An 18,472-nucleotide genomic window follows, 5' to 3' on the forward strand; every position below is an offset into this window, starting at 1 on the left:
GGATATAAGTTTCCACCATAAAAATGACTTCTTATCGTGTTAAGATTCTGAATCTTTAGCGACCCTTTATTTATTTTTTAATTATACCATCGTGTCATTACAGGTCACCCTACAAGCGATGAGTGCACTTAAACATATATAATACAACCAATCAATAAACAAAAGCATTGTATACAATGCAAATTCATACAAACATTCACAGTGACATCTATGGAGGCATTTTTGCAGCATTTTATAATCAAATTGGTGACCCTCAAGACGCTGAACAGCTTGAGATTAACAAAAGAGTTGGGAAAGCAGTTTTCAATTTTACAGGAACCGTTTCAATGAAAATTAGAAAAATTATGTTGTCAACTGTAAATAACGATGCAAGTTTTTTTTATTTTTCATTAACAAAATAATTAATTAAAAAAAATACCGAAAGTACCGATAATACCGGTATCGTTCAGTTTTTATTTCAATAATACTGATTTCGGAAATTCCGGTATTTTTGCAATCCTTACTTGTAACATTGAAAGGACGTAAAATAATTTCTTCATTTATTTTTTATTTAAATATATAATATTATTACAATATAATTAATTTTTTTTATTTTTTAATAAGGTCTTTAATAATATTACAATAAGCTTTGCTGTACATAACAAGATGTTGACAATTAATTTTACTGTCTAATAAATATAAATTTCCATTAATATAAAATATATTCGTATTCCATAAATAGATCAATAATATCAACAACTTGTAATGTATTTTATATTAAAATTTTATTAATGTAAATATTTCAAAATACGAAACACGAACTCAAAACTAATAAAAAATATAAGTCAAATTCTACCGACCTCTACACGCACGAACAATGTTATATTTCTTGACCAAAATACAATGCGAAACTGAAACGAAATGTAATTGGCTATCGTGGATCAAGTGGAGGGTGAATGCGATACGTATAGTATTTGATTTTTAAATGCTTTTTATTATTACGAAATTATGTTTACAATACATCTTATATCTATTTTAATAGCTACTGATCTACTGATAATTTCCTATTTTTTTACAATTTAATTTAATTTGGTTAGTAGTCATAGTATTATATTATTCTATTTTTAATGTACAGCATAATAGGAAAAAGAGCTCAAAAACCTATTTACAATTCTTATAAATGCTCATAATACATCTAATACATAATATTAATTAAAGACTCTCTAAAGTCGTTGACCTAAAGCAGATTGTGTTTAGGTAATCTGTGTGTTATATCTGAAGGGTATAGACATTTTGTTGTAATCACCGAGACTCTTCACAAGTGTGTTAGTATAGTTATTAGTGATTCTGTCATAGAATCTACTGGTTAGTTTATTAGTAATGTCTGTATACATACATATAGTATAAAAAATAACAAAAAAAAGTAATATCGTGTAGAAAATTCCATGAAAATATATGTACATACATGCCTTCAAAACCATGAATGATTTATGACGATCGCAAGCATTGTTTCAAATGAAAATAAATTTAAAAGTTTCAACCATGGCTGCTGGAAACTTTATGAAGAATTTAAATATTTATTCCAAACACTGAAGGCAAATCGCTCTGATATGACTTTGAAACAATATTTCGCCTCGTGAACGTCGATGTACACACGTAAAAAACACATGTTCACATATTATGTCTATCAAACTTGACAGTAGATCCGTTCAGATAGTATTTGAGAGGTGTACGCACGACGACAATGGACGCACTTGAAGTATTGATTTTGAGAAGACAAGAGTAGCCGCCATTGTATGGGGTTCACGGGGTAGTAGCCGTGATCTTGAAAGCGCACGTAAACATCAAACATAAAATCAATATCAGTAGCGTACACGAGTTTATATACACATTTCCCTCTCTTACATTCGTTAGAAATTATGTGTATTTATATCAGTCGATTACCTGCAGATTTCCCGACCGAGTTATACGGAGAATTTTCACTCCCACTGTGTCTTCCACAGCGAAGGCTAACCGACGATATGTGGGCTAAATTTCAGTACAACAATGTCCATTATAATAAAAGTCTCGCACGTACCTATAAATAAAAATAAGTTGAAACTTATATATTAGAAATTTTAGTTCAATATGCTGAAAGGTTTCGGAGATATACATATATGTACATTAAAAAAATCTCAAAGCTCTAGAGCAGTGGATCTTAACCGGGGTGCGTGGACCCCATGAGGCATATCAGGGGGTGCGGGAGGCGTTTCTAACAATGTAAATTTAGTTTTGTGATATTTGAAAACTATTTTAATATTTGATGACATCGGCCAATATTTTTCATGACGAAAGCACTTGGGTAGCTATAACTAAAATAATATAATTTATAACACGATATCGCGTCAAGCTCTCTCCTAATTTCTTGCAAATAATAACGACAGTTTACTCATAATTTGCACACCGTCGTCTCCACTGGTGTACTGTTTACAATTGTTTTTGCGACAATGGCAGATAGCAAAAAACTATAGATATATAGATAGATAGATATATGTATAGATAGATATATGTATAGATACATCAATAGATAGCTAGATATATAGATAGATAGATAGATAGATAGATAGATATATAGATAGATAGATAACAAAAAACTTCTTGAGACTAGTATGTGTTCACACACGAAAGTTCGATTGCAAACTTGTTTGCAATCAAACTTGGGTAGATAACTTGCAAAGTTATCTACCATTTGAAAGCAGAAACAAATACATACTTAATTGTTCAGTGATAAAAGGCCGAATAGGATGTAATGATCACACAAACGTAAGAATTTTTCTCATATAATTATTATTTTATACGTTCTTTCTAATTATTATTTATTAATTATTATTTGACCGTAGTTAATCCCGTCATGTAAAAAAAAGCGTTAGTGGAAAGACGATTATGTTGGTTACGGATTCACTTGTACAACAGAAAAAAATGGTACACAAAGACCTCAATGCATCTTACATTATGTATGTTCCAAGATTTTTTCAAACTCCAATCTTAAGCCATCAAAGTTGTTAGAAAATTTCAACAATGTTCATGGTGGTGAAGGTGCAGGTCATATTCTGAACATCTTGAAGTCAAAGAAGGCTCGTATGATGCCAGTGGGACAATCACAAAATTATGTGCCGCAAAAATTCAAAAGCCCTTGTTAAAAGTGTCTTATCTGTGCGCTAAGAAAAAAAAATTAAAGATTCCAAAGCTCATTTTTCAAAGGGGTGCTCCCTGTTTTTATCACACAGCCTTACTTACATGTGCGCGAGCAGGATACATGGGGACTAGGTGACGTCATACCGAGTCCTCTTGTATCCTGCTCGTGTGTGCATGCAAGTAAGGCTGTGTGATAAAAACAGGGAGATTTTCACTGCACGCGACTGCTGTGTATATATATAAACGTATATATATAGGGTCTGCCTTACGGGACCGAAAGTAAAGCGCCCGAAAACGCAAATATCGGAAGGCAAAGATCGAAAATCGAAAGATCTTAAGTCGAAAGATAAAAAAGGGTCTCTCCCCCCGTCGTACATACTCACTTAATTTGCGCGAGCAGGATACAACAGCAACAAGAGGAACAGGCTTTTCCTCCCGTATTCTGCGCGCGCACATTAAACAAGGCTGTATGAAAAAAAGAGAGATAATTTCACCGCATGCCACTCATATATATAATATATACATAGTACCGTGTACCATGCACCCTTTTTTTTTGATCTTTCGACTTAAGATCTTTCGATTTTCGATCTTTGCCTTCTGATATTTGCGTTTTCGGGCGTTTCACTTTCGGTCCCGTGAGGGAGACCGATATATGTATATATGTATAATATGTATGTATTTATTTTTATTTTCTCATATCTCTGTATTTTTTTGACCATTGTGGCGTATTAGAGACTCCCGTAGTGCCATAATGGTCCAAACTTAAACTTAAATAAATAAATAATTATAATAAGTATGAAAAAATTTCACATTCCTTTGCCAAAAATGATCGAGTATCGCCAAGTTGAACAGAAACTTTTCATATATGAATTTTAGATTTTTAGCACGTGATCTGACTAAGGTTCATCACCGCTGGAGTGTAGGTCGATGCGGCAATTCAAAGTATACGTGTAATTGAAATATGTATAAGCGATGATAAATCGTAACGGTATCCCTTATTAACCCTTTCGCATACGTAGTGCGTTCTCGAATTCGTGTTGTAAAATAACTTAATGGTGTAATCATTGCGGAGTTTCATTACGCACTTTGGATACGATCAACTCTCTCTCTCTCTAGTTGATATGGGTTGTTTATGTGCGAGGGTGAGTCAAATATTTTGCACAATGTGTGTCTGTGTGTAATTTGCCGGTTTCAAAGTGATTTAATTTTGAAGAAAGTTTGATATTACAGTTGCTTTGTTTTTGATGTGGTGTTTGCTCATTGAAATACTTAAGTACATAAATACATACATATATATATATGCAGGGATGCCGAGAGTAATTCCGGGCCCTGGAAAAATAATTACATACCCTATTACAATCCAAAAAAATTTATATATATTTTTTCAATATGCGAAAAATCTACCAAAACTATTAGAAAAATACTTACATATACATAGATATGTTAAATACTATTTTTTTGAAATAATTGAATAAGACAGTAGGGGTGACCGTCACCGCACCGAATGTTAAAAAATCGAAAATGTTCGTTTACCATGCATACATATGAAAAACGTTTAGTATATATGTATGTACATATATCAGTGGCGTGCGGTAAAACTCTCTCTCCCCCTCGTCGTACATCCTCACTTAATTTGCGCGAGTAGGATACAATAGGAACAAGAGGAACAGGCTTTTCCTCCCGTATCCTGCGCGCGCACATTTAACAAGGCTGTATGACAAAAAGAGATACACCACATGCCATTGATATATATGTATATTATATACATATACATAGTACCGTTAACCATGCACCCTTTTTTTTATCTTTCGACTTAAGATCTTTTGATTTTCGATCTTTGCCTTCCGATATTTGCTTTTTACTAACCTCTTATACGTTTCACATGGTTTTCGTGTAAGCGGTTATTTTTTATATCCCTTATCTCTTATCCCATCGTTTTCATACTTTGCCATATTGCTCATTTTGGTCATCAATATAAGTTAACGTATCATCCGCAATTACGATGGTGAAAAAATATCGTATTAGACACGTTTGAAAATACTGCATCGTATTACACGGTGACGTTTATCTGTCACATTCATCATTCACATCGGTAGTTTCATTACTTTTCGCCCTGCCATCTCGCTGTCAAATTTGAATTATTTAAACGCCTATAACATTTTCTTTTTTCACTCTATATTTTATAAAATTTGCTTTATAGGTTCTCGTTATCTCCAATATATAAATATTTATAGTTTTGTGGAGGCTTGCTGAGCCAACGGTCTTGGGTGTTGCCACACCGGCCTTTATGCAGGGTGGCAACACTGTTCGGTGAGAATGATGACAGAATGACGTTTAACCCATAACCTCAAATCAAAACAAACTTTATAACCAATACAGGCTTAATATATGTACACAGATCAAACAGTGATAGTTTTATTTTTAGTTATTAGTTATCATCTGATTTAAAAGTTCTACTCCGGTTATATAACTAGTAAACTAAAAAATTTAAAATAAAAACCCTGGTAAAAAAAACTTTTTTAAATACTAACCTTTTAGTTTTTCGATCTTTTGACTTCCGGTGCCGTGAGGTAGAGCCGAAAGTATGATATAATATGTAGGTACGATTTCACATGGACGCAAAGAATGTGCGGATCGAAAAATAATAAACAGGGAGCGGCGTGGAGGGGGAAGGGGGGGGGGGGCGATGTGGGGGCGCCGGGGGGGGGGGGGTGATGCTAGGGGACGGCGGCCGGGGCGTTTTAGTTCCGGATCCCGATTCCTTTGTCAGTTCTGTATCCTGATTCTTTTTTCATTTCCGGTTCTGGATTATTTTTTGTTTCGGATACGGACTGCATTTTCTGTTTCCGATTCCGATTAATTATTACTACAAGTATTGTAACTTTATTTTAAAGCATGTATCAATTTGTTTCCGAAACCACCCGTTGAAAATTACAACACTAGTATTATATATGTAGTTAAAAAATAAATCAGCTGATAACTAAAAATAATTGTATGTGATGTATGTATGTAAGCTTATTGTAAAAAACTAAATGTATATAAGCTTATTATAAATCATATTAACAATTAGATACAACATAACTTCTTATTGAATACTTATCTCGCAGATAAAGCTCCGTGAAGAGATATACTTTTAGCCGTGAAATGTCAGATCTGACAAATTTGGCCAAAAATCAATATATATCGTGTATTACATTACATGAAGCTAAACGCAAATTTGAAATTTATATATAGAAATGAGAGTTAAAACTATAAATATTTAAATATTAGAGATAACGAGAACCTATAGAGCAAATTTTATAAAATATAGAGTGAATTATTAAAATCTGATATGGCCATATCAAGGCGAAAAGGTTGAAGATAAATTATGGTAGCTTGCCGTCACCGTCATAGACGTCACCGTACCCGAGATTCTGGATATTTGATACGCATTGTATACGATATTTTATCTCCAACGTAATGGCAGACGATACGTTAACGTATATTGATGACCAAAATGAGCAATATGGCAAAGTATGAAAACGATCGGATAAGAGATAAGAGATATAAAAAATGACCACTAACACGAAAACCATGTGAACTGTATAAGAGGTAAGTAATAAAAATAAATAAATAATTTTATGTCCATAAAATTTTACAACACATCGCAAAAAAGTCTCACGCTATATACATGTAGTATATCGGACCGACTATAGCTGTTATTGAATTAAGGTGAAAATGAATTAAATAAATAATGCAATTGTCGGGAAAATGTTGCCAAAGAAATTCGCCATCGCTGGTTACGTTAGTATGTAACTTGATTATAATCATTACATTTTCTTCGTGCAAATTATACACAATATCATTATTCCGTAAATATGATACACAGTCTTGCCGTAAATAGCACGATATACAGCGAGCGTGTGCAACAAAGTAGTTTTCCACTGCGAAAACTCCCCATCGAGTACTTTCCACTCCGTGTACCATTAGCGGAGAAAATACACTGAACAAAAAGAGGCTCACAAACAAAAAAAAAAAACAAGTATAACCCTCCTCATTGTGTAGAAATGGAGAAGCTGGATTAAGTGCACAAAGCCTCGTAATAAATAAATAAATAAATGAAAATTGCCGGATTTCGCGTGGCGGGCTCGCAACAGAGCTGTTATTACTACCGACAAAAATATGTAAAAAAAAATGTGTTGCGCTATCGTCGTAATTCAATAACGACCCACCCACTATATACACGCAGATGATGAGGGTCGTTTGGTACACCAAATCACCCCTTCTATCCACTCGTAATATGAGGCTTAGCGTTTTCGCATACGAGGGGTTGTCGACGCGTTTTTTTCGCCATTTTTCAAACGTTAGTTTTCCACCAGACTCGTGTCGATTTGTGAGGAAAAAGCTAACAAAAACCTCTGTTGTTGGGTCGTTTTCAAAAAATGTGTTACGTGATATTTTCTTGTGATGAAATTGCTCTCGTCTGTAATTGATTTTAAAATGCTTTTTATTATTACTAAATTATGTTCACAGTACATTTCATATATATTTTAATCTACTGATCATTTTCTATTTTACAATTTAATTTAATTTGGTTAGTAGTCATAGTATTATATTATTCTATTGTTAATGTACAGCATAATACGAAAAACAGCACAAAAACCTATTTACAATTCTTATAAATTAGCTCATAATACATCTAATACATAATATTGACTAAAAACTATCTTAAGTCGACGATCTAAAGCAGATTGTGTTTAGGTAATCTATAATTAGTCGTCTGTAATAAATTTGTAACCATTCGGTAGTTTTCTGTTTGAAATTTCGTTTCGTAAAGATATTTTCATAGTAAACGGTTGCTTTTCATTTTTTTTTAATTTAAAAAACAACCAGTGTTGTACCCGATGACATATCATCGCATGGGTGTTGACATTTTAAGTTATTAAATAAAAAAATTAATAGAAATGTGTAGTCGAATTTTTTTCAAATACTTTTTAAATATACATTCCTAATTTAATATTTACATTTAATTGTTTAATATGAAAATAATTGTAAAAACTACCTACCTATCTACTTACATATAAACGATATAACACATTAATAGAAAAAAAAAATTAAATAAATTTTCAATAGATGGCGGTAATTTTTCTGCCAAGTGGAAACATTAGTAGCGATTAGTATATAAAGAAGTGTTTTTCTGTTGTTATTGTATTCGTATGTACGTTTTGGCAGTGGTTTAACTGGGACGTATATATGTATGTATGTCGAATCGAAACGACTATTATAGTACGGCGAGCGTTAGCTCAGGCAGACAGACAGACAGACACACAGACGGAATAGTGATATTATATGATGATTAGCTTATACTTTTTTTAATGGCGAGTGCAAAAATACTGAATTATTATGATATGTATATACACAAAACTTTCAATATGAAATATGTATAGAAGATAAATATTAAATATATATCGATCGACCTAGACAAATCAAGGTCTGGCCAACAGCGAGACTTAGCGGGGAATCGAACTCGTAACATCGAGTACGAAATAATTCAACATTCACCACTAGACCACGCTGCTGGTTGTTTAACCAGCAGCGTGGACTAGTATATTATACTTTTGAGCGAAGTGGTCACGGTTCGATTTCCACTAGTAGGTCAGATTGACTCCAGGTCAATCTTTTCCTTCAGAGTTTCCCAATTTTTCTGATTTTCATCGAAATGGTTTCTGGAAATTGGCATTTCCTTTACAATCTCTCTTGCAAATCTCAAATAATTCAGGTTCGCCAATTTCTATAGTAAAATGCTGCAAAACATTCTTCATAGATGTCACTGTGGATGATGTTTGTATGAATTCGCATTGTATAAAAATGCTTGTATTCATTGTATCTGTATTCGTCACTTAGATCTGTAAAGGCAAATGTACATTTTCGATTGAGATAAAATAAAATAAAATATGCACATACACCTTAAAATCACCGGGTCAAGTAATTATGTCTTGTGTCTCCCGCGCAACTTTGTATTCGTATGCGTGCTTTGTGTCTGCGTGCGCGCAATATCTACTCGGCCGAATAGTTTAGCTCTACGTAAAAATAAGTTTTCACGGTAAACTTCAGAACTGTGATTCAGATAGGCTTAATTTAGGCAATTATGGCTTAAGTTTTAATACATTTCAGAGCGAGTGCATTGACAGTGCCGGGTTTCACTCTCATGATTAAATTCGCGGCGGTCTGGGTTTGCGAAATTCCTTTCGCGAAGAGCTGATTGGGAAGGGGGTGGGTCCAGGGGGGGTGTGGGGTGGGTGAGCCCTCTCGAGAGCGGCCATGTCATGTCTGGTGGTAATTTTTACTACAGGTCGGCTCAAATCGTCAACCGTGAAAGTGTCACCGCGATGAATTTTACAACCGAAGGATTAATCCTTCGGGTACGACCCTGACCAAACGGACTCCTTTATTATGCATGTACATACATATAAAGCAATATTAAATTCAAAACTGTCTGCAAAATGGTGCTGGTTTTTTAATGGGTTTGTAAGCTTCGTGTTTTATCAAAGTATTTTTTAAAAACAAAATTTGGGTCATATTTCAACTTTCAACATTCTAAATTTCAAGAAATATGAATCTGGAATTGTAGCTTTTAATAATATATAATCTTTCGTAATTTTGTTAATTTTTTCTTTATATATGTACGTAGTAGCAACAATAGATGCAGTTTTGTGATCATGCGAAAATTCGAACTCGAGATTTTGACTGATTCGAACTCAGAATCGATTACTGATCACGTTTTCATGATCTAGAAAAAATGTGTGTGTGTGTGTCTACGTGTTTGGGTATTTTGGGGATTTTTTGAACACCGATAGTCCTATCGAACTGAAACTTAGTATCGGTTACTGAAATTCTTATCGACACGACTTAAATTTTTTTCAAATTTTTAAGTTGACTGAAAATGGTACCTCTCCTTATAGGTGTCCTCTTTTTATATCGTTCTCAGGTTCGAAAGATATCGCTAAGGGTTTTGCTGAGCATTTTAAATCTGCATTTGTAGACTCATACACTCAATCTTCAAATAATAAGTTTCAAATAAGTCATTCCTTCATTCTGTCAGTATTTGAATTTAATATCAGTGATATGGAGTATGGGTTCCAGAAGCTGAAACCTAATAGATCTTTTGGTCCTGACTTTATTCCCGATTTTGTTTTAAAGGGATGCAAGTCCAGTTTGTTATATCCTTTGCTTCATATCTATAATTTATCACTGAAATCTTCTCTGTTCCCTGACTCTTGGAAATGCACCAAAGTCACTCCAATTCACAAAAATGACGATAAATCTTTTATTAATAATTACAGACCAATAGCCATTGTTTCGGCTCCAGCCAAATTATTCGAAATAATTTTGCAGAGATTACTTTATAACCATTGCAGTCGGTTTATCATAGACCAACAGCATGGTTTTCGTTCAGCACGCTCTACGACTACTAATCTTTTGTCTTTCTCAAACTTCATTACTAAATCGCTAGATGCAGGTCATCAAGTTGATGTGATCTATACCGATTTTGCTAAAGCTTTTGATAAGGTTGATCATTCAATACTTATTAAGAAATTGGCCAATTTTGGTCTATCGGATAATCTTACTGATTTTTTTACTTCTTATTTAAGTAATCGTCGTCAGTTTGTTTGTTTTGATGGCCATTTCTCTGAAGTATACCTCACATCTTCTGGCGTGCCCCAAGGCTCTAATTTGGGACCTTTACTGTTTCTAATATATGTGAATGATATTGGCTCGGTACTTTCAGATTCAAATTTTTTACTATATGCTGATGACCTCAAGTTATTCATGAAAATTGATAGTGTTTCTGACTGTGAGGTCCTTCAGAGTAATTTGAACTCTTTATGGTGCTGGGCGACTAATAATCATTTACCTCTTAGCGTTAGTAAATGCAATATTATGTCTTTTTCTCGGTCTTCTAACCCCACCTTATATCAGTATAATCTTGGTGGAACTCCACTGTGTAGAACATTATCCAAAAAAGACCTTGGCGTTACGTTTGAGAGCAGATGGAAGTTTGGTATCCATATTTCCAATATGTGCAATAAAGCTTCAAAGATGCTGGGTTTCGTTTTACGCAATGCTCACAATTTCAATAATTTAAGAGTTTTGCGTCTTCTTTATAACGCATTGGTCCGAAGCATTTTGGAATCTGATGCCATTATATGGAGTCCCAGTGAATTAACTTACTCTCTAAAAATTGAAAGAGTTCAAAGGAAGTTCCTCCGCTATCTATATATGAGGGAGTTTGGATACTACCCTCAACTGTTTCCTAGTGCTTTTGTACAAGGTTCTGTTGGCTATAGTTCCCTATCTCATCGGCGGGATATGCATCTTGTGTGTCATTTCTTCAAATTATTAAGAGGTGATATTTACAACCCAACTATATTGGAAGAAATGAAATTTTGGGTTCCATCTCGCCTCATTGATTATCGATTGCGTCCATTGTTCCAAACTATTAAAGCAAGAACTAATGTTCTTGCTTTTTCACCAATCGCTCGAGTCTTACGCTGCTTGAATTTGGTCAGCAATCACATTGATATTTTCAATATTTCACCGGATAATCTATCCGTATTTTTACTGTTTTTTACTTTTAATTCAATTTAAACTATTTATATATGTGTTTTTTTTTGTGTATTATTTTCAATTTGTAATTTTTCATTTTTTTATTTTTTTTTAATTTTTGATTTTTCAATTTATTAATTCTCAATTTTTCAATTTTTAATTTTTATGTACAATTTTTTAAATGTTTTATTTTATTTGTTTTTCTATTATTGTTGTTTTATTTTTTCTTATGTATTTGATCTTTTATGTATTGTCTGGCCACAGTGTCATATTGGGGTGACCTGTAAAGACTCTGTGGTATACTTGTTTATTAAAATAAATAAATAAGCTTTTGAATTAAATTATCTCATATTTTGTATTTGCGGTTGGCTCTTATACATATATTGGTGCTGGCTGTACATGCAAGAAATTCTCTACTTTTTATTTTATTATTTGAATTTTTTACTTTATCTGCTATTATTATAATGCTATTGATTTTATGATTATGAATAAATTTATTTTTTGTCTGTGTATCATATGTACATATGTATTTATTTTTGTTTTTCTCATTTCTCTGTATTTTTTTGACCATTGCGGCGGATAAGGGACTCATGTAATGCCACAATGGTATAAACTTTAACTTATATCATCATCATAATCATCTACACCACCACCTGCTCTGTTTTGTTCTCATCATCTCGTTTCTGTTTTGCGCAACTCTCACCCAACTCACCCCACAAATTTTCCTAATTTCGTCAACCCATCTTCTCTGCATCTTTATGCATTCTCTCGGGTACCATTCAAACACTTATTTTGTCCACCTTACGTGGCCCGCCCATTGCCATTTCAATATCTTTACTCTAACCACTATGTTAACTACCCTTGTCATACTTCTCACCCACATCTCCCGCTAAAGAATTGTAAATAGGTTTTTGAGCTCTTTTTCCTATTATACTGTACATTAAAATTAGAATAATATAATACTATGATTACTAACAAAATTAAATTTAAATTTTAAAATAGAAAATGACCAGTAGATCAGTAGCTATTAAAATAGATATAAGATGTATTATGAACATAATTTAGTAATAATAAAAAGCATTTAAAAAATTAAAAACATTTTCCACTTCCTATCTTTCCTCGTTATGCCAAGCATACAGCGTAAATATATCTACAGACAAAACACAAGCTATCATTCCATTTTCATGATTTTCACAATTGCATTTTCATTATAAAAAAGGTATATATGAATGTATGTACATATCTACATACATAAATATATAGTGCGGACAATTTATTAACGTGCATATCGCAATTTACAATATTCACCGCTTATTGTGAAGCGTTGCGTGACAGCTGTCAACGTACGATACGTTTGCCTTTTCAATATAACACATCGACAAAATCGCAAATAACACATATATTTTCATATATAACATATCATACATAAAATAAATTGTATTCATTTTCGATTCTATTCTATATTCGATTGCCTGTTCTACAATGTAAGACGGGATGTTTATCTTCGTGTCTCTCGCTCTGTACGTGCACGATCGATTTCGAGGGAAACGGTCGGTTCGTTCGAGTATATTATTCAATTACTTTATTATATACTATATTATACTGATGAAGGAAGTTATGTATACGCATGTGTAATGTAATAAAATTATGTTTATTTGAATATGCGAGATAATACACGTGGTGTTGGCATTCGACCGGTTCGTTTCGTCGGTGTTTGTATGTATGTATGTATGTTCTTTTACATGTACATAATGTCACATGAATGTACATAATGTTTGAATGCTTATCTATGTTTTTTGTAATATATTTTTATTGCGTAGGGATATTATGATTGGCGTTTTTGGTTACTGTTGGTGATGGCTGCATTTGATGGAATTGTTGGAGTTACATACATATGTGTTTTCGTAATAGGTATAGCGATCGTCAATTGCAGAGGCCTTGGTTTGTTTTTTTTTATTATTTTAATATAAGAGTGATCTGTTCTCGTCTGTTGGTTTGTTTTGTTTTTGATTTGATATTATTTTTTTGAAAGGCGCGTTGGACGCTTGAGTGAATTTCGTTCGATTGTATCGGTTTTTAGTTTTGGAGTTAAGTCCAAGGTTATTACAGGTTGATATGAATGTAGGCTACAAAAATCTACAATATATATGTACATATGTATAGGTGCATATATACATATGTTACGTTCAATGTAATACATCCAACAAAATCTAGCATACTATCTCATGTTACCTTAATTCCATATACGATATGAGATCGTAGACGAGTTTTGGAACGGGTCAAAGTTCTTTAAAGGGGTTTCCCTAACTTTCAAAGCCGAATTGAAATATATTCGTCTGCTATGAAAATCTACAGTTTTTAATATTAAACATCCATTCTTGTTTTGAAAAGGGTCGGAGGCTTTTAAAGGTTTTTTCTTCAACTTTAATCCGTCCGAGTAACGCCGGCTAGTTTATATGCAGGCAAATTAGTAGACAAAAAACAAGATTATCATCAAATCATTTGAATTAGAGCTGTCAAAAAGTGACTTATGTTTATAATTATAGTTCCATTAGGCAGAACCACGCCCACTTAATCTATCAATCTTTAAAATTTGATTCAACCCATCTACATAATTGCGAGCGGTATTCATGTAGCTCATTCATGCACCCGAAATTGCAAATGTGATTGTATTTTTGTTCTTATTATTTAACCTAACAAGCAAAATAAATGAGATTGAAAGAAGTACATTTAACCACGGATTAATTATTTAGCCTGTGTGTTGCAAAGGTGTGATATAAAGCAGCGTTTGGGTAGGCTAGTTGTCATCGGTCCAATCCGACAAAATATTCAGACATAACTTTTAATGAGTTCGTTAATGATTAAATTCCTCTAGCGTCATGTTGGAAATAATAGCTTAATTTAATGTTACCTAATTCGCGTATGTCAGCAAAGTATTAAAGCGACCTGAAGAGTGGAAGTGATTCAAAATCAAATCACAGATTTTTGAGTGGCTGGAATTTCCTTGAATTAACAGAGTGAAATTAATAAAAAGTAATAAGAACTAAAAAGTGTTAAGTAATATAAAGTGAAAAGTCAGTATCCATTAGAAAGAGATTTTGTTTTTTTTCCAATTTAAATTCATCCTGATATGTACATTCAATTTTCACATATCATAAAATGTATTTTACATATCATATAAAATGTGTTGCCTTTTAAAATTTCAAAATGGGTGTTATAAAATAAATTGTTATAATAGTGATAGTGATAAATTATGAAAAATTTAATTATTGAGCTAATTTTTGTGAGAACCGGGAAATTTCAGACGTTTCCCAGAATTTAAGTCAAGATGCAAACACAGAGATGGATGCGCGAGAGAAATCAGGTGTGTAGGTGAATTTTTACATCGTAGGGGGTCGACCGGGAGTGTACATATGCGAGCCAGTCAGAGTGCACGCGCACATGCAAATGTAAGACTAATGATTACTGTCAATATGGCTATAAATATCACGCAATATAGGAAGAAATGCAGTGAATCCATGACCTAGTAGATCTTCACGTGTTTGTAGTTTTGGGTATTGTACGATAGTATACCAAACTTGGTGGTTGAAAATTATGGAATTGAATATCGGACAAGAGCACTTGACCAGCATTGCTCGGGACTTTTTGTATGATCCCAGGCTCTCAGTTTTATTATCTTAATTTATGATTAGCACTCGAAGTGCATAAAATCATGTACAGGACGCAAATATACATACATAGTTATAATTGTATTATAATTTATGATCTACTATAATTTAAAATTTGATTTAACTATAATAGGGAATTTATATAACATTCTGACGTTTATGTGTTTACTTATACAGTTAATTAGCACCGACTTGCGTGTCTACATATAAATTGATGCAAATTGAATGCGAAAATCCAATTGAAGACATTTTGTCAAAGGGGAATTCAAATCGAATTAATTTCATTTTATTGCCAATATTACGGAAATATTTTTCGAAAAATCCTGTTCGATCTTATATTATTATGGTTACTTAATGTTCAATAGGGTTATGCTATAAAAAATTATAAATGTAGGTAAAATTTACATTTGGAATTGGTCAGGTTTTCATGGCCGTTTTGACACAAATGTCAAACCATTAGAATATTTTTTATAAACACTTTCAACAGTATTTAACCGGTTTCGATACATCCTATACTTATTGATGTTGTGAAGATTCGTTTTTTTATGAAAATTTAAATATTATATAATACATACGTATATACGTAAATATTAATAATGCATATACAATACATATGTACATACATATATAATCGTTAGTTAAATTCTCATTAACGATGCGAAATGTTGCCATCGCTTTTGATGTGGTAATAATAGTTAACCGGGATGGGTATACTATGAGTTATGCAGGTATATAGTATGTACATATGTGTGGTATATACAGTGAAGTTTCATTAACTAGAGTTGTCAGAGTAACCACCTTGTATCCCAAGAGGCACTACTTCCTTATGCACTTAAACACGCGTCCACTGCACATAAATGAAGCACGTTGTACACATGCACTTCTGGGTTTGCTGTTTTATGTGAAATTATTATCTGGTAAGCCGCGTTTTTATAAGTGGAACTGTTTGGCATCGCTCAGATGGGTGAAAGTTGAAAAAAATGTAATGCTTTGAAATATATCAAACCTGGAATTGAAACTGAACACTGTCGATTTGCAGTCTAGATATGTAGCTATCTAAACGCGGCTTTAAATAGGTTTTTGAACTCTTTTTCCTATTATGCTGTATAGTGTTGTAAAATTTTCGGTAATTATCTTTTGGAGAATATTCTCGGGAATATTCTCGAGAATATTCTCCAAACCGAGAAATTTCGAGAATATTGTTTTTAAGAGCATCTGGAAGGCTTTTATACTATTCCGTTGCAATTTCAAAAAAAGGAGGTTAGTATTTAATAAAGTTTTTTAAATACTAACCTCCTAATTTTAAATACTAAAATTTTTAGTTTACTAGTTATATAATCGGAGTAGAACTTTTAAATCAGCTGATAACTAATAACTAAATATAAAACTATCGCTGTTTGATCTGTGTACATATATTAAGCCTATATTGGTTAGAAAATTTGTTTTGATTTGAGGTTATGGGTTAAACTTCATTCTGTCAGACCACCGAACAGTGTTGCCACCCTGCATAAAGGCCGGTGTGGCAACAACCAAGACCGTTGGCTCAGCAAGCCTCCACAAAACTATAAATATTTATATATTAGAGATAACGAGAACCTATAAAGCAAATTTTATAAAATATAGAGTGAAAAAAGAAAAAGTTTTTAAAAGGCGTTTAAATAATTAAAATTTGACAGCGAGATGGCAGGGCGAAAAGTAATGAAACTACCGATGTGAATGATGAATGTGACAGATAAACGTCACCGTGTAATACGATGCAGTATTTTCAAACGTGTCTAATACGATATTTTTTCACCTTATTTGATACCTTAACTTATATTGATGACCAAAATGAGCAATATGGCAAAGTATGAAAACGATCGGATAAGAGATAAGGGATATGAAAAATGACCGCTTACACGAAAACCATGTGAAACGTATAAGAGGTTAGTAAAAAATGGATAAATTCATGTGAATAGTAAGATGAAGGAAGACACGAATAAAATTAATTAACTAATGTAAAAACCCAATTAATAATAATTTTTAACATTTTGCATTTCATATGTACCGAGAGAGGGTAAGAAAATGTGACTTTTGAGCAGTTGCTGAAACACAACAGAAATGTTACGCCTATTATGTAGTTTGTGTTAAAAGATTTAACATAGATCTGGAAGCAAAAAATAAAACCAACTGACATTTTAGTGTTAATGGTAACTCGCATTGTTTATTTACCAATTTTTATCGTTTCTAAACTTAATAAATTTACGATTTCATATTATGTAATGTGTTTTAAAAGTACGCACTGATGTGAAATAACAATTTTTTTTGATTTTTAAATGCTTTTTATTATTACGAAATTATGTTCACAATACATCTTATATCTATTTTAATAGCTTCTGATCTACTGATCATTTTCTGTTTTACAATTTAATTTAATTTGGTTAGTAATCATAGTATTATATTATTCTAATGTTAATCTACAGCATAATAGGAAAAAGAGCTCAAAAACCTATTTACAACCCTTATAAATGTTCATAATACATCTAATACATAATATTAATTAAAGACTCTCTAAAGTCGATGACCTAAAGCAGATTGTGTTTAGGTAATCTGTGTTTATACCTGAAATAACAATTAAAATACCCAAACTCATACAAAATCTGTGCTAAAAAATTTCATCGAAAACTTTGAAAGTAAATTGATAAATTCGTGAGAACGTTGAATATGAGGGAGGAAATGAATACGATATTTTTTTATGATCTTTTGTGTTAAGTTTAAAAGAATGATTAAATCAAGAAAAAGGATATGCTACAATACTATGATTACTAACAAAATTAAATTAAAATTGTAAAAGATTAAATTATCAGTAAATCAGTGGCTATTAAAATATATATAAGATGTATTGTGAACATAATTTAGTAATAATAAAAATCATTTAAACAAAACGCGGCTTTCTACCACTCCTATGCAACTCACGGGCTAAACATTTGAATAGTTATAACGTTTACTTATTTACAAAGTTTGTTTATTAGTTTTACTTTACACAATGTTATGGAAAAACTTTTTAAAACTCTTCCGATCCAATG

General features: G+C 32.5%; 1 protein-coding gene across 1 annotated transcript in view; it reads right to left on the bottom strand.

Annotated features, from left to right (window-relative positions):
• Positions 1-1,782: 1,782 nt before the first annotated feature.
• Positions 1,783-18,472, bottom strand: part of LOC143917750 (uncharacterized) — a 34,252-nt gene continuing 17,562 nt past the window's right edge. The window contains exon 3 of the mRNA XM_077439331.1: positions 1,783-1,803. Coding sequence (XP_077295457.1) covers positions 1,783-1,803 — 21 coding nt within the window. The remainder of the gene's footprint in view (positions 1,804-18,472) is intronic.

This window comes from Arctopsyche grandis, chromosome 10 (genome assembly GCF_051622035.1).
Source record: "Arctopsyche grandis isolate Sample6627 chromosome 10, ASM5162203v2, whole genome shotgun sequence".
In the NCBI taxonomy this organism is placed as follows: domain Eukaryota; kingdom Metazoa; phylum Arthropoda; class Insecta; order Trichoptera; family Hydropsychidae; genus Arctopsyche; species Arctopsyche grandis.